Source organism: Sphaerodactylus townsendi, linkage group LG02 (assembly GCF_021028975.2).
Source record: "Sphaerodactylus townsendi isolate TG3544 linkage group LG02, MPM_Stown_v2.3, whole genome shotgun sequence".
Taxonomy (NCBI): domain Eukaryota; kingdom Metazoa; phylum Chordata; class Lepidosauria; order Squamata; family Sphaerodactylidae; genus Sphaerodactylus; species Sphaerodactylus townsendi.
In genome coordinates, this window is record NC_059426.1 from 175,022,545 (window position 1) to 175,043,793 (window position 21,249).

The window sequence follows — 21,249 nt, forward strand, 5'->3', positions numbered from 1 at the left end:
TGAGTCATCCCGTCCAGTTCTGAAAGGGTTAAGAGTTCCTCTCCTACCCTTGCCACTAGTGGCCGGCAGGGGGCGCTCCGTAACGCCTCTCTCCCTCCCTCCTCCCATCACGTTTCCCCAACCTCAGCCCGTACAAACCGGCTCCTCCCCCCTTAACGCTTCTGCTCTAAGCCCCGCCTTTCCCCGCTGATAGCCAATAACACGGCAAAAGCGGAAGCGTTCCTCTTCGGCGATCCAATCCGCTCGGACTTAACACGCAGCCAATGAGAGGCGACGCTATCGGAGCTCGAGGACGGGGGCTAGCCAATGATCGGCCTCGGGTGGCTTCGGCGCGGCCAATCAGCGAGGGAAGTTGAAATTTGAACTTCTGTTGTGAGCAGGTGAGGCTTAGTCGGTCGCTGGGTCGGTCGTGAGCTGATTTGGGTGAGTTGGGGGGCAGAGGTCAGCCCCCCCCCCCGGGGAAGGCCCTCCAAAAAGGGGTGTCGGGGAGGGGGGAAAGGTGGGAGCTGCCTCCTCTTCAGGGTGGGTCTTTGACGGTGTCGTTTATGGGGATCTAACGCTGCTCACAACAACCCTGTGAGGTCGGCTGGGCTGAGAGTTTGTGACGAGCCCAGGGCCCCCAGCAAAGCTTGCGTGGCAGAGTGGGGATTCGAACCCGAGTCCCCCAGTTCTTAGTCCAGCACTGTAGCCCCTGTGGCATGTATTTTTGGGAAAGAATGTAGTTGAAAAGGGGTTCAGGGTAGGGCTTCTTCCTGTTGTGATTTAGAACAGAGGAGCAGCCAAAATGTAAAAAGGGAGGGGGGAAGGGTTGGGCTTGAATCCGGAGGTCCTGGGTTTGAATCTTTGCCTGCCTTGCAAGCTTGGGCCTGGGGGCAGTTGCTTCAGGCCTCAGGCACTTCACGAGGTTTATAAATCGTATTGTCAAACTCTCTCTGAAAGCGTTTTATGCCCATGATCATCACTACATCCTCTGGCAGTGAAGTCCATGTTTCAATAATTTGCTGTGTAAAGAAGTATTTCCTTTTGTCTCTCCTGAGTCTACTGCCCATTAGAAGAAGAGTTTGGATTTATACCCCCCCCCCTTTCTCTCCTGTAAGGAGACTCAAAGGGGTTTACAATCTCCATTTCCCTCCCATCCCCCAACAAATACCCTGTAAGGTGGGTGTGGCTCCTGCTGGGTGACCTTGGGCTAGTCCAGGGGTAGGGAACCTGCGGCTCTCCAATTGGCCATGCTGGTAGGGGCTGATGGGAATTGTAGTTCCTGAACATCTGGAGAGCCGCAGGTTCCCTACCCCTGGGCTAGTCAAAGTTCTTCAGAACTCTCTCAGCCCCACCTACCTCACAAGGTGTCTGTTGTGGGGAGAGGAAGGGAAAGGAGCTTGTAAGCCACCCTGAGTCTCATTATAGGAGAGAAAGGCGGGGTATAAATCCAAACCCTTCTTCATTGGATATCCTTGACTTTTACTATTGGTTAGGTATTTATATAGGTTATAATCTGACCACTGAAAAGGAACAGAAAGAGGAATCAGAAATGCAATGAGATGAATATGAACAAGTGGAGCTCTGTGTTATTAATCTGTGATCCCAAGCAGTTTAATCTGAGCGAGGCCCCGTTTCCTTGCTGCTACAGGGGAGCAAACATGCTTTTAGACCTTGTGGCTATTGAGAAATGAAGTGTATAGGCTAGATATTAGCACAAAACAGCTGTGGACTTTCTGCTTTAGCAGTATCTGTATCTATTTTCCTTCTTCTGCAGACTCTCCTTCGAAGAAGAAGAATAGGATTTACTTTTGGTTCTTGTTCCTTTATATTTTCAGGTAAGCATGCCTCTTTTCTTTGTTTCCCACTTGCAGAATATTGACACTGATGTTATACAGAAGTCCTGCAAATGACTATGCAGGATATAGTAACCGACAAATGTTTAACTGCTTATACAAAAATCCCAGCCATCTTATCTAAAATTATAGCCTAGCACCTAGCAAATGGTCTCTATTTTAGGAATTGTTGAAGGCTTTTACAGCCAGAATCAACCGGCTGTTGTGGGTTTTCTGGGTTGTGTGGCCGTGGGCTGGTGGGTTTTGCTCCTAACATTTCTCCCACATCTAAGGCCAGCATCTTCAAAGACATGTCACAGCAGGATCTGTTTTTCCCCATGGTGCAGGGAAACGCGTCTTACCATGACGTAAGATACTGGCCATAGATGCGAGTAAAACGTTAGGAGCTAAAACTACCAGAGAGAGCCAGCATGGCGTAGTGGTTAAGAGCTGGTGGATTCTAATCTGGACAACTGGGTTTGATTCTCCACTTCTCCACCTGAGTGGCAGAGGCTTATCTGGTGAACTAGATGTGTTTCTGCACTTGTACATTCCTGCTGGGTGACCTCGGGCCAGTCCCAGTTCTCTCTAAACTCTCTCAGAGGAAGGGAAAGGAGCTTGTAAGCCACTTTGAGTCTCCTTACAGGAGAGAAAAGTGGGATATAAATCCAAACTCCTCTTCTACCAGACCATGGCCATAGAACCCAGAAAACCCCAGTTTACAAATGCATTTCTCCTCTTCAAACGACTATGTTTCTTTTACAGTTAACTCAGTCTGGGATCTTTAAATGCTGATAACTTCACGTGCTACTGAATCCTTTTTAAAAGATTAGATGAAACCATAAAATAAAAGTCTCCACCGGGGCATCGAAGGCATCTCAGCTGCCTTCCTCTGGGTGTTTCCAGATACCCTTCTGAATGTTTATTTTCTTTGCTTGTCATGGGGGAAATCACCATTCTGGTCCATGACAGCAACTAGGTGGCAGAAATCACAGAGTGGGAAGGGGCCATATAAGCTGTCTAGTCCAATCTACTACTACTTCTTCCAAGAGTTGTCCCACTAATGCAGGGTCCGCTGCTTGGATTTTTAAACGCCACTTCTCCCGACCAAGCGCGATCTCTGGGTGCAGGCCTGTAACATTAAGATCTGCATTTAGGGTATCTTGCCGTTGTTGCTTTGGCCGTCCACGTGGCCGCTGACCAGGAACTTCAGTGTGATCGGGGATGCTGGCAACAGTGTCTGGCGCTACTCAATATTGGATTAGCCTAAGCAGGGGTGACCACCTTATGGCACTCCAGATGTTCATGGACTACAATTCCCATCAATTGGCCATGCTGGCAGCGGCTGATGGGAATTGTAGTCCATGAACATCTGGAGCACCACAGAACATAAGAACAAGCCAGCTGGATCAGACCAGAGTCCATCTAGTCCAGCACTCTGCTACTCGCAGTGGCCCACCAGGTGCCTTTGGGAGCTCACGTGCAGGATGTGAAAGCAATGGCCTTCTGTGGCTGCTGCTCCCGAGCACCTGGACTGTTAAGGCATTTGCAATCTCAGATCAAAGAGGATCAAGATTGGTAGCCATAGATCAACTTCTCCTCCATAAATCTGTCCAAGCCCTTTTTAAAGCTATCCAGGTTAGTGGCCATCACCACCTCCTGTGGCAGCATATTCCAAACACCAATCACCCGTTGCGTGAAGAAGTGTTTCCTTTTATTAGTCCTAATTCTTCCCCCCAACATTTTCCAATGTATGCCCCCCTGGTTCTAGTATTGTGATAGATCCATCTATCCATCCCCAAATCTGTTTGGAGAGATGATGAAGTAACCAATTCACATTTTTGGGCAACCCCAAACCTTGTACATACTCAGCCTTGCCATATAATCTCATCCTCCGCCTTCTCTTTTATAAGCTTCTCAAACACTCCCTTATTTCAATTACCTCCCCTATCAAACATTGGGGTTTGGGGTGTGAATTTGCACTTAATCTACATTTTGCCCTTAGAATCTACCGTGCCATCAGAATGCGGACCCTCTTTTATAAAGTTGATCACGCCCTTCAAAGTGGGCTCTTTCCCCATTTTAAATGAACTCCCCCCTCCCCCAATAACCTGCCCTCCCCCAGAACTGCCCTCTTTCTCACCCTGGAATCTTCACTCCCCAGCATGTACCATAGGTTGGCCACCCCCGGCCTAAAGCATCCTTGACAGCTGTTCATCCAGCTGTTGTGTGTAAACTCCCGTTTGCGAAAGAGGGATAAAACTCCTCTCACCTCCACGTTTCCGATTTCGTTTTGAATCTAGAATGAGCAAAACGACGACCAACTTTGCTGCTCGGTACAAAAAGGATCTGAGCACAGAGGCTCTCAAGGCCAAACTCGTCCACAGGAAGTCTGTTTTGCAGAAGGAGAGCCGGCACGATCACTTCAATAAGGGCCGGCAGTTTGGGCTGGCAGATGTCAATACCCAACATGCGAGAGACAAGGAACTTTCCCGTCTGGAGGAGACCGGCGAAGTGCACTCGGCAGCGAAGAGCACAGGAAAGCCAAGTGAGTCGTAAGGTTGTGGGGCCCAGGTTGAATAAAGCACCAGGTTTTCACTCTTCGCATCCCTCGCTAATAAGAGGAACAAAGTGCATGCTCACACACATACATGCTGCTAGAGAGCCAGCATGGTGTAGTGCAGTGGTGGCGAACCTATGGCACAGGTGCCAGAGGTGGCACTCAGAGACCTCTGTGGGCACGCGCAAACAGAGTGCCCCCCACACACATATAGGCCGGCATGGGCCTCTGGGCTTGATTATTAGCATTAAACCTAAGACCTAGTTTTGGGGAAGCAGTGTAGGAAACCCTGATAAGCGCTGTTAAATCCCACTGATTTTCATGCGAAGAACTAAAGCGTGATCCTTTACCTGGGAGTAAGCTCAGTTGCTGGCAACGGGGCCTGCTTTTGAGTAAACCCTCCTAGGGTCGTGATTCACCCGTTGGAAGAGTTGCACGGTTGCTTCAAAGCAAAGCCACCGACTACCACCAAGCTTACTCCCGAGTAACGCACGCCTCGGAGCCAACCGTTTTGTCTAAACTAAAACCTCAGTATTCAGGTGAAATTGCCGTGTTGGCACTTTGCGATAAATAAGTGGGTTTTGGGTTGCAGTTTGGGCACTCGGTCTCGAAAAGGTTCGCCATCACTGGTGAACTGGGTAAGATCAGGGGTCTCTAATCTGGAGAACCAGGTTTGATTCCCCACTCCTCCACATGAACGGTGGACTCTTATCTGATAAACTGGATTTGTTTCCCTGCTCCTGCACATGAAGCCTGCTGGGTGACCTCGGGCTAGTCATAGTTCTTGAATTCTCTCGGTCCCATCTATCTCACAAGGTGTCTATTGAGGGGAAGGGAAAGGAGTGTGAGAGCCACCTGCTGTAGTGTTTAAAAGCGGAGGGGCTCTAATGTGGAGAACCAGGTTTGATTCCCCACTTCTCTATGTGAGCGGCAGGACCTTATCTGGTGAACCGGATTTGTTTCCCCACTCCTGCTTTTCTGCTGGGTGACCTTAGGCTAGTCTCAGTTCTTTGGAACTCGCTAATCCCTACCTACTTCACAAGGTGGTGTCTGTTGTGGGGAGAGGAAGGGAAAGGAGTTTGTAAGCCCCTTTGAGTCTTTTTACAGGAGAGAAAGGCAGGGTATGAATCCAAATTCTTCTTCTTCCTCTTCTCCTTCTCCCAGTTTTCTCTCAAAGCTACAGCCATTCTTTCTTTAAAAAACTGTTCTTGGATCTCGCCGAACTGGAATGACTTTGGTTGATATTGTTGCTTAGGAGCAGCAGTGGCGTAGGAGGTTAAGAGCTCGTGTATCTAATCTGGAGGAACCGGGTTTGATTCCCAGCTCTGCCGCCTGAGCTGTGGAGGCTTATCTGGGGAATACAGATTAGCCTGTGCACTCCCACACACACCAGCTGGGTGACCTTGGGCTAGTCACAGCTTCTCGGAGCTCTCTCAGCCCCACCTGTTTGTTGTGAGGGGGGGAAGGGCAAGGAGATTGTCAGCCCCTTTGAGTCTCCTGCAGGAGAGAAAGGGGGGATATAAATCCAAACTCCTTCTTCTTCTTCTCCTCCTCCTCCTCCTCCTCTCACTCTGGGCCTCTTTATGGGAAAACTGCTTGCTCGCGTTCCACTCGCTTGGTGTAAGGATAATATAGCTCTCTCTGCCTTGAGAACCCAGCTTCGCCGTCATGTAAACATCCAATTATATTATACTGTCTGTTTTAACTGGTTCCACCTGGCACTGGAGAAAAGGGTGGGGAGGGGCTCTTATGCGCTTATCAGTGGGCAGCTTGTGATGGAGTGCCAGACCTGTCTGTGGTTCCCTACCTGCCAATATCCTGCTATAGTTCTGTACTAAAGGATATCACGCCCCAATTCTGAGTTCTTCAATTGAGACTATAGTCACAGGCCTTGGGTTTGCACGGCTAGAGGGTTTGCAAGAGCGCGTTTGCGTGGCTAAAACCATTCTGAGGTTGTGGTGGGGAAAAAAACGTACCTCCTTGTGTTTGTTCTCCATCTGCTGCTTTCCTTTGCCCGTCACCCTTCCCTGTGCCGGATTACCTTAAACAGACCAGATACAGCATTAAACGACTATACAAAGAACACCACACCAAAACAAACCCAAAATCAGGGAAACTACGCAAGTATTCCTTGGATGCAGAGCTCTCTCAGCCGCACCTACCTCACAGGGTGCTTGTTGTGAGGGGGGAAGGGCAAGGAGATTGTAAGCCCCTTTGAGTCTCCTGCAGGAGAGAAAGGGGGGATATAAATCCAAACTCTTCTTCTTATGTGGATAGGAGTGGACTTTTTAATACAGGAGGGGCTTTAATTATCCCTTTTTACCCCACAGAACAAATCACGAACGCTAAGGCTTGCGGGAAGGAGCGCTTGGAAATGCTGAAGCGTTACAAAACCGAAAAAGAACTGCGCAAGCTGAAAGAACAAAGAGAGAAGCCCGTGTTTAAGTGTGGGCGCTACAAGCCGGAAATGCCGTGCTTTCTTCCGCAACCATCGCAGATTCCTGTGCCGAACAAAGCAAAGGAGAAGGTAAAAAAAAATCCCGTGTGTTGTCTATATCCCATAACTTGAACTGATTTTGGAGGGGTTGTGCAAACTCCCATGCAGTGTTTCCCTTATACAGAAGTGAACCCGAGTAGGTGATAGAGTCTTAGAATTTGAAGTGGGACTAAGCACTTGATCTCCTGCAGCTGTTTGGGAGACTCACCTAGCAAAACAGGATTTATGCTTGTTGGGTACAGAAGTCACAGGTTGCTGGCGTTGTCTTTTGGAAGCTTAGACTTCTGTCTTAAGTGGTTCTGCTTATTAGAAGGCTCACACCAGTATAAGAACATAAGAACATAAGAACTAGCCTGCTGGATCAGACAGAGTCCATCTAGTCCAGCTCTCTGCTACTCGCAGTGGCCCACCAGGTGCCTTTGGGAGCTCACGTGCAGGAGGTGAAAGCAATGGCCTGCTGCTGCTGCTGCTCCTGAGCACCTGGTCTGCTAAGGCATTTGCAATCTGAGATCAAGGAGGGTCAAGATTGGTAGCCATAGATCGACTTCTCCTCCATAAATCTGTCCAAGCCCCTTTTAAAGCTATCCAGGTTAGTGGCCATCACTACCTCCTGTGGCAGCATATTCCAAACACCAATCACACGTTGCGTGAAGAAGTGTTTCCTTTGATTAGTCCTAATTCTTCCCCCCAGCATTTTCAATGAATGCCCCCTGGTTCTAGTATTGTGAGAAAGAGAGAAAAATTTCTCTCTGTCCACATTTTCTACCCCATGCAGAATTGTATAGACTTCAATCATATCCCCCCTCAGACGTCTCCTCTCCAAACTAATTGTGATGGTGAACAGTCAGTAGCCTGTACAGTCTTACCGCCAGCTTAAAATCTTCTCCCTCTCCTCTCTTTGGACCGTTCCTAGGCGTCGCTGCTTCCAGTGCGGGTAACAAGATCGAAGGCGAAGAACGCCTTGGAAGAGAACACAAACCCCTCTTTGAGACCCCCGGCTTCTATGGTTCGTCATAGTTTTCTTCTTTAAACTGCTAGACTCTAGAGTGTTAAATGCAACTGTGAAAAGCTAGAGCTACACTTGCAGGGTCTTTTTAAGAAGAGGAGCTTGGATTTATATCCCCTTTCCTGTAAGGAGACTCAAAGGGGCTTACAATCTCCTTTCCCTTCCTCCCCTCCCCACAACAAACACCCTGTGAGGTGGGTGGGGCTGAGAGAGCTCAGAAGAACTGTGGCTAGCCCAAGGTCACCCAGCTGGCATGTGTTGGAGTTCACAAGCTAATCTGGTTCACCAGATAAGCCTCCACAGCTCAAGTGGCAGAGCAGGGAATCAAACCCGGTTCTCCAGATTAGAGTGTACCTGCTCTTAACCACTGGCCCTTAAGTAGGATTAGACAGTGTGTTAGGGATTGGCTGTTTTTAAAAACATTGAATATTTTTTTCACTGCTCCCAAAGTTACAGATGTTTACCGATGAGCTGTGGTCACTCCTTGAAGTGAAGTGTGATAGAATAGAGATCTGTGTGTGTCAAGAACAGGTCCCCCCCCCCCCCCCAGTTTTTCTAATAATGTCTTTGTGGTCTGAAAGGCTGCATACCCTTCAGACCAGGGGAGTCCAGCCCTGGCCCTCCAGATGTTTGTGAACTACGATTGCTGGCAGGGGCTGATGAGAATCCTAATCCACAAACATCTGGAGGGCCAGGGTTGGATGTCCCTGCTTTAGACCATAGGTGTCAAACTCGCGGCCCTCCAGATGTTATGGACTACAGTTCCCATCATCCCCTGCCAGAATCATGCTGGCAGGGGGTGATGGGAACTGTAGTCCATAACATCTGGAGGGCCGCGAGTTTGACACCTGTGCTTTAGACCAGTGATGGCGAACCTGTGGCACGGGTGCCAGAGGTGGCACTCAGAGCCCTCTCTGTGGGCACGCACAAACAGAGTTCATCATGTGGGGGGTGGAAAATCACTCCCCCCCCCACACACACACATCTAGGCTGGCCTGGGCCGCTGGGCTCGATTATTAGCATTAAAGCTAAGACCTAGTTTTGGGGAAGCAGTGTAGGTAACCCTGTTAAGCGCTGTTAAACCCCACTGATTTTCATGCAAAGAACTAAAGCGCGATCCTTTACCTAGGAGTAAGCTCGGTTGCTGGCAATGGGGCTTGCTTCTGAGTAAACCCTCCTAGGGTCGTGATTCACCCGTTCGAAGAATTCCATGGTTGCTTCAAAGCAAAGCCACCAACTGCCACCAAACTTACTCCTGAGTATTGCGTGCCTTGGAGCCAACCGTTTTTTCTTTACTAAACCCTCAGTATTCAGGTTAAATTGCCATGTTGGCACTTGGCGATAAATAAGTGGGGTTTGGGTTGAAGTTTGGGCACTCGGTCTCAAAAAGGTTCGCCATCACTGCTTTAGACCAACAACATGTCAGAGGCAGGCAAGGGAATGCCTACTCCCAAAGTCTCTTGCATTGGAAATACTACAAAGCCACTGTACGTTGGCTCCGACTTGGATGGGAGACCACCAAGGAAGCTGAAGGACAATTATCCATGGAATTCTTACCTCGGGGCTCTTTGCAGCTCAGTGAGGTTATAGTGGGGTCTCCTCGTGTTTCTCTGTTTACGCGCAAGGAGGCACTCAACTGTCTACTGCGCAGCTTGCTTGCAGAATCCCAACAGAATGGAAGTGCTGCTAGTGAGTGGAAAGAGGGGTGTATAATTGCTCCGACCTTGTTTAACATATACTTAAGGGACTTACCATTGGAACTTAAGGATATTGATGGACACAGCCCCAAACTGGGGAATACGCATCTACCGGCGCTTCTTTATGCAGATGATACTATTATAATGTCGTACATTAGTAGTAATTAACATAAATCATATGGCAGAGTGTGGTATTTTTATTTGTGAGCACAACGGTAACAATACAATAATATTCACTGTTATCCCATGAATTATTTTTTTTTTTCATTCAATAATCCTAAACCTTTTTTCTTTTTTCATTGGTATCCACATAGTTCAATTCATATAATTAGTTCTTGCAAATTGATAACAAAGTTCAATATTGCAGTCTTCAATTCATTGCTGGCAGGAACGCATCGCGACGAATTGTGCCTTCATCAGTGTTTAATTTGCCATTTATTGTCAGCATGAGGTAATAGATAACGCTTTCCAAGAAGCTGTTAGATCCTACCACACCTTCCTCTGGTAGCTGACTCTCTCGTGCACGTAGCTTCAACCAGAGAGAGAGTCAGCTACCAGAGGAAGGTGTGGTAGGATCTAACAGCTTCTTGGAAAGCGTTTATTACCTATAGAACACCTCATGTACAAGTAAATGGCAAATTGGCACTGATGAAGGCACTCAAGAGCTTAATTTCGTGCGATGCGTTCCTGCCAGCAATGAATTGAAGACTGCAATATTTATGACTGAACTTTGTTATCAATTGCAAGAACTTGGATTTATATGAATTTGGATTTATATGAATGTGGATACACCTTTGAAAGGACTATTGAATGAAAAAAGAGAAAAGGTTTAGTTTAGATTATTGAATGAAAAAAGAGAAAAATAATTCATGGGATGATACAACAGTGAATTATATTATTGTATGTTATGAGCATTGTTCCTTATTATACAAATAAGAAATACCACACTTAAATTGGCTGCCAGTGGGTTACGTGGTTTGTATGTTAATGCTTATTTAGACGTTACCTACATCTTTGTACACTAGGGTAGGCCTGTTACGTTTAATGAACAGATGCTACAGCTACTGCAAATGAAACAAGTTGGAACTGAACTTTGATAAATCAGAAGCGATGGTGTCTGCTAGATCATGGAAAAAAACAACCCTGGAAAGTAGCGACCAAAGAAATTGAACAAGTCAAGAAATACAAATACTTAGGTATTTTGTTTGCTTATAATCTTTCTTGGACAGCCCACGTTAAAACGGCATCAGTAAAAGCTACTCCAACTGTAAACGCTTTAGTGAATTTCTTTTATACCAGAGGACACCAATACATTCCAGCAGTAATCAAGGCATCCAATGCAAAAAGTAGTTCCGCAGCTACTCTATGGCTCCCCAGTTCTTTTCTTAGCTCAAAACACCAGTCTAGACACTCTACACCAGCGATGGCGAACCTTTTCGAGACTGAGTGCCCAAATTGCAACTCCAAACCCACTTATTTATCGCAAAGTGCCAACACGGCAATTTAACCTGAATACTGAGGTTTTAGTTTAGAAAAAACGGTTGGCTCCGAGGCGTGAGTTACTCAGGAGTAAGCTTGGTGGTAGTCGGTGGCTTTGCTTTGAAGCAACCGTGCAACTCTTCCAACGGGTGAATCACGACCCTAGGAGGGTTTACTCAGAAGCAAGCCCCATTGCCAGCAACCGAGCTTACTCCCAGGTAAAGGATCGCGCTTTAGTTCTTCCCATGAAAATCAGTGGGGTTTAACAGCACCTAACAGGGTTACCCACACTGCTTCCCCAAAACTAGGTCTTAGGATTAATGCTAATAATCGAGCTCCGCGGCCCAGGCCAGCCTAGATGTGGGGGAGGGGGGCACTCTGTTTGCGCGTGCCCACAGAGAGGTCTCTGAGTGCCACCTCTGGCACCCGTGCCATAGGTTCGCCACCACTGCTCTACACTCTAGTGAGTGGAAAGTCAGCGGAGTGTAGTTGTTAAAAGCAGGCGGATTCTAATCTGGAGAACCGGGTTTGATTCCCCTCCACCTGAGTGGCAGAGGCTTATCTGATGAACCAGATGTATTTCTGCACTCTGCACTGTTTAGGGTGGCAGCGGGTTAGACCATCCCTTTTGTGGAGTATCGGACATGCTTGCAAGGGAGGGAATAGCTGTTAGTCCTCTCCTCCTATAATTGCTGAAGAGACTCAACAGAGTATGTTTCACATGAAAAGAATGCGCTGAACTTCAGGACGAAAGGCTGATGAAGGGTTTGTGCATTTAAAATGTTCCTGCTCTCTCTGCAGGTCTTGCCCAAGTGTACCAGTAAGAGCTCTCGTCTGGAACCCCCTCAACATAGACAGCAGCACATCTATGTGGACAAACCTACCAAAAAAGAGAGTAAAGGTATGTATGGTAGACCGTGTTAATGCTGAAGAGGTGTAGGGTTAGATCTGGATCCTTTTTATACCCATCATAAACAGATATGGTAAATCATAGTATCAGAGAGCTGGAAGAGACCCCAAAGGCCATCAAGTCCAACCCCCTGCAATGCAGGAACGCACAATCAAAACACTCCAGTCAGATGGCTATCCAGCCTCTCTTAAAAAACCTCCAAAGAAGGAGACTCCAGCACGCTCCGAGGCAGTGCATTCCACCGTTGAAGAGCTTTTACTATCAGGGTGTGTTTTCCTGATGTTTAGATGATGCAATCTCTTTTCCTTCACCTTGAGCCCATTACTCCTGGTCCCTGTCTCTGGAGCTGCAGAAAACAAGCTCTCTCCCTCACCAACATGACATCCCTTCAAATATCTAAACATGGCTATCATGTCACCTCTTCACTTTCTCTTCACCAAACTAAACATCCCTAGTTCCATAAGCCTCTCTTCATAGGCCGTGGATTCCTGACCTTTTATCATTTTGGTTGCCCTCCTCTGGACCTGTTCCAGCTTGTCAATATCCTTCCTGAATTACGGTGCCTAGAACTGTACACAGTGTTCCAGATGAGGTCTAACCCATGCAGAATAGAGAGGTACAATTAGATCCCTTGATCTAGACACTAAGGGTAAGGGGTACCTGTAGGCATCATATGTTTGTATATCTCACTTCTCCCCCCCCCCCCTTCCCCTAGGAAGAAAGGGAACGTCCAGCTGGCTCGACAGAGAAGGCCCAGTGGAACAGCTCTGTTTTCAGGCCCTAGGGAACTGAGGCAGACTCTGCAGGGCCCGGGTTTCACTAGGAAGAGTGTTTTGCCAGGGCCGCAAAAGCCCGGGCCATTGTTGAAGCCAGCCGGACAGTCCTACGATGAACCAAGGGTCCGATTCAGCGTAAGACAGCTCCGTTTGTCCACGCTCTCTACTGTTTCCTGTTCCCCTTGATCGAGCATCTTGCAGCAGCCTCTGTGTAATGTTTTCTTTAAGCTTGAAACACGTCACTCGGTTCTACCAACTGAGAATATGAAAGACTCCCAAGAGCACATCCCATTTGCTTTTGTGTTGTGTTTTTAGGGGCTCAGCCTGCAGTGCCCACTAACACCAACGGCAGAGTTACGAGAGCGACAGCAGCTGCCGCATCCAAGGGTCTGCCGGGGATGGCAGGTGAGAAATGGGGCAAAGCTGCCTCACTTGGGCAGGCTGGTGTCTAGAGAAGTTGGCCTGGGTGTAACTGCGTCAGTTTGATACCTGCCTAGCTAGAAATCACTTTCCCCTGTCTGTTCCTTTTGGAGGGCGCTTCTGAGGAATGTGTGTATATGTTGTGTCAAGTCGCATTTGACCTTTGGTGATGCTATGAATTAATGCCTTTACCGGGATAACCCAAGGCCAGCCCAATGTTATCAGATCCCAGAAGCTAAGCATGGTCATGGAAGAGATCCCAAAGGCCATCAAGTCCAACCGCCTGCAATGCAGGAACACACAATCAAAGCACTCCTGACAGATATCCATCGAGCCTCTCTTTAAAAACCTCCAAAGAAGGAGACTCCACCACCCTCCGAGGCAGTGCATTCCACTGTCGAACAGCCCTGACTGTCAGGAAGTTTTTCCTGATGTTTAGGTAGAATCTCTTTTCCCTCACCTTGGACCCATTACTCCTGGTCCTAGTCTCCAGAGATGCAGAAAACAAGTTTGCTCCCTCGCCAGCATGACATCCCTTCCAATATCTAAACATGGCTATCATGTCACCTCTTAACCTTCCCTCCACCAACTAAACATCCCCAGCTCCCTAAATCTCTCCTCGTAGGGCATGGATTCCAGACCTTTTATCATTTTGGTTGCTCTCCTCTGGACCTGTTCAAACTTGTCAATATCCTTCTTGAATTGCAGTGCCCAGAACTGTACACAATATTCCAGGTGAGGACTAACCAATGCAGAATAGAGAGGTACAGTTATATCCTTCGATCTAGACACTATCGCAAGACAGCTCCATTTGTCCACACGTTTCACTGTTTCCTGTTCCTGTTGATCGAACATCTTTTTCTTTGCAGCAGCCTCTGTGTAATGTTTTCTGTAAGCTTAAACACGTCAGCAGTGGCGTAGTGGCTAAGAGCAGGTGCACTCTGATCTGGAGGAACTGGGTTTGATTCCCAGCTCTGCCGCTTGAGCTGTGGAGGCTTATCTGGGGAATTCAGATTAGCCTGGGCACTCCCACACACGCCAGCTGGCTGACCTTGGGCTAGTCACAGTTCTTCGGAGCTCTCTCAGCCCCACCTGCCTCACAGGGTGTTTGTTGTGAGGGGGGAAGGGCAAGGAGATTGTCAGCCCCTTTGAGTCTCCTGCAGGAGAGAAAGGGGGGATATGAATCCAAACTCTTCTTCTTCTTCTTCACTCAGTTCTACCGACCGAGAATATAAAAGACTCCAAGAGCACGTCCCATTTGCTTTTGTTTTGTGTTTTTAGGGGCTCAGCCTGCAGTGCCCACGAACGCCAACGGCAGAGTTACAAGAGCGACAGCAGCTGCCGCATCCAAGGGTCTGCCGGGGACAGCAGGTGAGAAACGGGGCAAAGCTGCCTCACTTGGGCAGGCTGGTGTCTAGAGAAGTTGGCCTGGGTGTAACTGCATCAGTGTGACACCCACCTGTTGTTGTTGTTATTTATAAACCGCCCTCCCCGGAGGGCTCAGGGCGGTGGACAGAACATATAGATAGAGCACAAAATAAAATCAATAATATCAAATTAATTAAATAAATCATTAAGTAGTGGCTCTATACATGTTAAAAACCAAACCCCATTAAAATGCAGCATCCTAATATCAGATACATAGATGGCGTCCTACTAACAAATCCCCTAAGAAAAGGGGGGGAGGGGAAGGCAGGATCCACAGATGTTATAAAAAGGGGGGGCCCATCACCGGCCGGTCTCCCCAAGGGCCCGGTGGAACAGCTCAGTCTTGCAGGCCCTGCGAAATTCATGAAGATCCCACAGGGCCCGCGTAGCTGGAGGTAGAGCGTCTCTGCCTAGCAGGAAATCACTCCCCCTACCCTGTTTCCTTAAATATCCGGAGGGCGCTTCTGAGGAATGTGTGTGCAGGTTGTGTCAAGTCGCCTTTGACCTATGGTGATGCTGTGAGAATGCTCTGACCTGGATAGCCCAAGGCCCACTGCGAGTAGCAGAGAGCTGGACTAGATGGACCCGGGTCTGATCCAGCTGGCTTGTTCTTATGTTCTTATAAGGCTGGCCCACTCTTATCAGATCTCAGAAACTCAGGGTCAGCCCCTGTTAGTATTTTAGACGGGCGCACTTGTTTGCCTTTCTGCATCCAAGGAATACTTGCATAGTTTTCCTGATTTGGGGTTTGTTTTGGTGTGGTGTTCTTTGTATAGTCGTTTAATGCTGTATCTGGTCTGTTTAAGGTAATCCGGCACAGGAAAGGGTGACGGGCAAAGGAAAGCAGCAGACGGAGAACAAACACAAGGAGGTACGTTTTTTCCCACCACAACCTCAGAATGGTTTTAGCCACGCAAACACACTCTTGCAAACCCTCTAGCCGTGCAAACCCAAGGCCTGTGACTATAGTCTCAGTTGAAGAACTCAGAATTGGAGCGTGATATCCTTTAGTGCAGAACTATAGCAGGATATAGGCAGGTAGGGAACCACAGGTCTGGCACTCCATCACAAGCTGCCCACTGGGGGCGGGGAGGAGGAGGAGGAGTTTGGATTTATATCCCCCCTTTCTCTCCTGCAGGAGACTCAAAGGGGCTTACAATCTCCTTGCCCTTCCCCCCTCACAACAAACACCCTGTGAGGTAGGTGGGGCTGAGAGAGCTCCGAGAAGCTGTGACTAGCCCAAGGTCACCCAGCTGGCGTGTGTGGGAGTGCACAGGCTAATCTGAATTCCCCAGATAAGCCTCCACAGCTCAGGCTGCAGAGCGGAGAATCAAACCCGGTTCCTCCAGATTAGATATATGAGCTCTTAACCTCCTACGCCACTGCTGCGCATAAGAGCCCCCCCCCCCCGCCCTTTTCTCCAGTGCCAGGTGGAACCAGTTAAAACAGACAGTATAATATAATTGGATGTTTACATGACGGCGAAGCTGGGTTCTCAAGGCAGAGAGAGCTATGTTATCCTTGCACCAATCGAGTGGAACACGAGCAAGCAGTTTTCCCACAAAGGGGCCCAGAGTGAGATAAGGAAGTAAGTGCCCAAAAGAGCAGGCATATCCCACACACAGAGTACCAAGGTCAGTTCCCAAACTCCCAGCAGGGAGAGCAGCAAAGCAGAACCTCCAAAGAAGGAGACTCCACCACACTCCGAGGTAGTGCACTCCACTGTCAAACAGCCCTGACTGTCAGGAAGTTTTTCATGATGTTTAGGTGGAATCTCTTTTCCTTCTCCTTGAACCCATGAGTCCTGGTCTCTGGAGCAGCAGAAAACAAGCTTGCTCCCTCACCAACACGACATCCCTTCAAATATCTAAACATGGCTATCATGTCACCTCTTAACCTTCTTTTCATCAAACTAAACATCCCCAGCTCCCTAAGTCTCTCCTCGTAGGGCATGGACTCCAGACCTTTGACCATTTTGGTCACCCTCCTCTGGACCCATTTCAGCTTGTCAATATCCTTCTTGAATTGCGGTGCCCAGAACTGAACACGGTACCCTAGGTGAGGCCTGATCAGTGCAGAATAGAGAGGTACAATTACTTCCCTCGATCTAGACACTATACCAGCCATTCTCAACCAGGGTACCATGGTACCCTGGGGTGCCGTGAGCATGTCCCAGGGGTACCACGGCAACACTACCGCGCCCCCCCTCCCTCATTTTTGTGGTGTCTCCCACCAGCGCCAGCAAGGACATGAAGCTGGCCCATGGGGCAGGGCCTGCCGCAAGGTCAGCAGCCACCCCCCCCCAGTGCTTCCCTTCACCCTGGGAGGGGAAGGTGGGGTGTGTGGCAAGCAGGGGCAATGGGAGGGGAAGGTGGAGGGTGGCAGCAGGGGTACCCTGAGATATGAAGAGTGAGGTCAAGGGTACCCTGACCTCGAAAAGGTTGGGAAACACTGCACTATACCAGTGGTGGCGAACCTATGGCACGGGTGCCAGAGGTGGCACTCAGAGCCCTCTTTGTGGGCATGCGCAAACAGAGTGCCCCCCCACACATCTAGGCTGGCCTGGGCCGCTGGGCTCGATTATTAACATTAAACCTAAGACCTAATTTTGGGGAAGCAGTGTAGGTAACCCTGTTAAGCGCTGTTAAACCCCACTGATTTTCATGCAAAGAACTAAAGCGCGATCTTTACCTGGGAGTACTCTCGGTTGCTGGCAATGGGGCTTGCTTCTGAGTAAACCCTCCTAGGTTCGTGATTCACCCATTGGAAGAGTTGCACGGTTGCTTCAAAGCAAAGCCACCGACTACCACCAAGCTTACTCCTGAGTAACGCATGCCTCGGAGCCAACCGTTTTTTCTAAACTAAAACCTCAGTATTCAGGTTAAATTGCCATGTTGGCACTTTGCGATAAATAAGTGGGTTTTGGGTTGCAGTTTGGGCACTCGGTCACGAAAAAGGTTCGCTATCACTGCACTATACTCTTATTGATACATCCCAGAACTGCATTGGCTTTCTTGGCTGCTGCATCACACTGCTGACATCTGAAAGAGTTCTGTTGGGGACTCTGGACAGCAGCTTCCAGTCTTCAGGCTCCATCCCTGAAGACTGGAAGATGGCCAATGTCACACCAATCTTTAAGAAAGGATCTAGGGGGGACCTGGGAAATTACAGGCCAGTCAGTTTGACATCTGTTCCTGGTAAATTAGTAGAATCTATCATTAAAGATAAAATTATTAAACATGTAGAAAAGCAAGACCTGCTGAGAAAGAGTCAGCATGGCTTTTGCAGAGGCAAATCCTGTCTTACAAACTTACTAGAGTTCTTTGAGGGTGTAAACAGGCATGTGGACAGGGGTGAACCGGTGGACATTGTCTACTTGGATTTCCAAAAGGCTTTTGACAAAGTTCCTCACCAGAGACTGTTGAGAAAACTCAGCAATGAAGGAATAAGAGGGGAAGTCCTCCTATGGATTAAAAACTGGTTGAGGAACAGGAAACAAAGAGTGGGTATAAATGGGAAGTTCTCACAATGGAGAGATGTCGGGAGTGGTGTCCCCCAAGGATCCGTTTTGGGACCAGTGCTCTTTAACCTATTCATAAATGACCTGGAAGTAGGAGTGGGTAGCGTGGTGGCCAAGTTTGCAGATGATACCAAATTATGTAGGGTGGTGAGAACCACAAAGGATTGGGAAGAGCTCCAAGCGGACCTTGATAAATTAGGTGAGTGGGCTACGAAATGGCAAATGCAGTTCAATGTAGCAAAATGTAAAGTGATGCACATAGGGGCAAAAAATCCAAACTTCACATACACGCTTACAGGGGTCAGTGCTATCAGTCACAGACCAGGAAAGGGATTTAGGCGCCTTAGTTGATAGTTCCATGGGAATGTCAACTCAATGCATGGCAGCTGTGAAAAAGGCAAACTCTATGCTGGGGATCATTAGAAAAGGAATTGATAATAAAACTGCAAAGATTGTCATGCCCTTATATAAAGCAGTGGTGCGACCGCACTTGGAGTACTGTGTCCAGTTCTGGTCGCTGCATCTCAAAAAGGATATTGAGGAGATAGAAAAAGTGCAGAGAAGGGCAACAAGGATGATTGAGGGACTGGAGCACCTTCCCTATGAGGAGAGACTGCAGCGTTTGGGACTCTTTAGTTTGGAGAGGAGGCGGCTGAGGGGGGATATGATTGAAGTCTACAAAATTATGCATGGGGTAGAAAATGTTGACAGAGAGAAATTTTTCTCTCTTTCTCACAATACTAGAACCAGGGTGCATTCATTGAAAATACTGGGGGGAAGAATTAGGACTAATAAAAGGAAACACTTCTTCACGCAACGTGTGATTGGTGTTTGGAATATGCTGCCACAGGAGGTGGTGATGGCCACAAACCTTTATAGCTTTAAAAGGGGCTTGGACAGATTTATGGAGGAGAAGTCGATTTATGGCTACCAATCTTGATCCTCTTTGATCTTAGATTGCAAATGCCTTAACAGACCAGGTGATCGGGAGCAACAGCTGCAGAAGGCCATTGCGTTCACATCCTACATGTGAGCTCCCAAAGGCACCTGGTGGGCCACTGCGAGTAGCAGAGAGCTGGACTAGATGGACTTTGGTCTGATCCAGCTGGCTTGTTCTTATGTTCTTATGTTCTTATGCCAGTCTGAATTGCCAATGCTGACTTTGATGGCCCCAAGGCCTGACTCAGCGCAAGGCGACATCACGTATTTCCTAAATTTCTGTTATGCTGTAGGCGTTACTTGTTACAAAAGAGGACAGTCCAGGGAAGCCGCTAGAAGAGAGGGCTAACTTCCAACTTGCTCCAGCTGGAGACGCTGAGGAGGCCGAGGCCTTTCCGGAGAAGGAAAATACCCCGGCGCTTTGCATCCCGGCTGTTCCTTCAAGAAGAACGCGTTCGTTTGCCCCTCAGAACTTCGTCTTTCAACCTCTGGAGGGCGTGACGTCTTACAAGGTCTCCCCGATGACCCCTTCTAGGGCCAGCTCGTTCTTTTCCGCCGATCTGACTTGGATTCCCACCAAGACCAGCAGGTAAGAGCATCGTGGCACAAACCCCAGCGAGTCCCGGCAAACTGGATAAAACTTAAAAAGATCATCGTTTCAATGTATTGTCGAAGGCTTTCACAGCCGGAATCACTGGGGTGCTGTGCGGTTTCCGGGCTGTGTGGCCGTATTCGAGTAGCATCTTCTCCCGACGTTTTGCCTGCATCTGTGGCTGGCATCTTCTGAAGAAAGGAGAAAATGCTACTAGAGAATGGCCATACAGCCAAGAAACCGCACAACACCCCATAATCGTTTCAGTAACCTTTCTTTGGTAGCCTTCATTACGGGAGGCAGAACACATGTTGGGTGGGGGTCTCATTTTTGGATCCACAGAACCACCTCTTTCCTGTGCTTTCCCCCCTACTTCCTCGTAGTCTCCGTGCCTCAGATTTCTGCGCTCCTGTGCTATTCCTCATATCTTCCCTGTAGTGTAGTTTGAAGTAGGACGTATGCATGCCTGTTTTCAGGAACTAGTAATACATATCTTTGGTTCCTTGGGAGAGTGCTACCCAAGCCATTTGGTAGAAATATGAGCCCTAGGAACCTGGGTTTGGGGGGTAAAGTGCAGAGAAGAGCAACAAGGACGATTGAGGGATTGGAGCACCGTCCTAATGAGAAGAGGCTGCAGCATTTGGGACTCTTTAGTTTGGAGAGGAGACGTCTGAGGGGGGATATGATTGAAGTCTACAAAATTATGCATGGGGTAGAAAATGTTGACAGAGAGACATTTTTCTCTCTTTCTCACAATACTAGAACCAGGGGGCATTCATTGAAAATACTGGGGGGAAGAATTAGAAGAAGAAGAGTTTGGATTTATATCCCCCCATATCCCCCCTTTCTCTCCTGTAGGAGACTCAAAGGGGCTTACAGTCTCCTTGCCCTTCCCCCCTCACAACAAACACCCTGTGAGGTCACCCAGCTGGCGTGTGTGGGAGTGTACAGGCTAATCTGAATTCCCCAGATAAGCCTCCACAACTCAAGCGGCAGAGCTGGGAATCAAACCCGGTTCCTCCAGATCAGAGTGTACATGCTCTTAGCCACTACGCCACTGCTGCTCCCTTAGGACTAATAAAAGGAAACATTTTTTCACACAACATGTGATTGATGTTTGGAATATGCTGCCACAGGAGGTGGTGATGGCCACTCACCTGGATAGCTTTAAAAGGGGCTTGGACAGATTGATGGAGGAGAAGTCAATCTATGGCTACCAATCCTGATCCTCCTTGATCTCAGATTGCAAATGCCTTAGCAGACCAGGTGCTCAGCAGCAGCAGCAGAAGGCCATTGCTTTCACATCCTACATGTGAGCTCCCAAAGGCACCTGGTGGGCCACTGCAAGTAGCAGAGAGCTGGGCTAGGTAGACTCTGGTCTGATCCAGCAGGCTCCTTCTTATGTTCTTATAAAAAGTCTTTCAGTCAAACAGGTGTGGATTTGGATACAATGTTCAGTCTTCCACAGGACCTGAAATATGTGGCAGAGTGGAATTAAGGACATATAGTAAAAAAATTGTGACCAGGAAAACTTGTTTCAAAGTATCCCGCCTCGTGAGCAGAGTAGATTTTGTTCAGCTTGAAATTCAGTGCTGTTCTCTCTTCCATCCT

The 21,249-nt window shown here is 48.3% G+C and overlaps 1 protein-coding gene across 2 annotated transcripts in view; it reads left to right on the plus strand.

The window, feature by feature from the left end:
* The first annotated feature begins 328 nt into the window (after window positions 1-328).
* Window positions 329-21,249, plus strand: part of DLGAP5 (DLG associated protein 5) — a 44,223-nt gene continuing 23,302 nt past the window's right edge. Inside the window, exons 1-10 of one of the 2 annotated variants that reach the window (XM_048486947.1) lie at window positions 329-380; window positions 1,757-1,817; window positions 4,118-4,362; window positions 6,705-6,901; window positions 7,785-7,877; window positions 11,855-11,954; window positions 13,055-13,144; window positions 14,441-14,530; window positions 15,394-15,458; window positions 19,340-19,635. In XM_048486947.1, the coding sequence (XP_048342904.1) occupies window positions 4,119-4,362; window positions 6,705-6,901; window positions 7,785-7,877; window positions 11,855-11,954; window positions 13,055-13,144; window positions 14,441-14,530; window positions 15,394-15,458; window positions 19,340-19,635 (1,175 nt within the window). In that variant the 5' untranslated portion in view covers window positions 329-380; window positions 1,757-1,817; window position 4,118. Of the gene's footprint in view, window positions 424-1,756; window positions 1,818-4,117; window positions 4,363-6,704; window positions 6,902-7,784; window positions 7,878-11,854; window positions 11,955-13,054; window positions 13,145-14,440; window positions 14,531-15,393; window positions 15,459-19,339; window positions 19,636-21,249 lie in introns of both variants that reach the window. The other variant, XM_048486946.1, reaches the window with a different exon arrangement.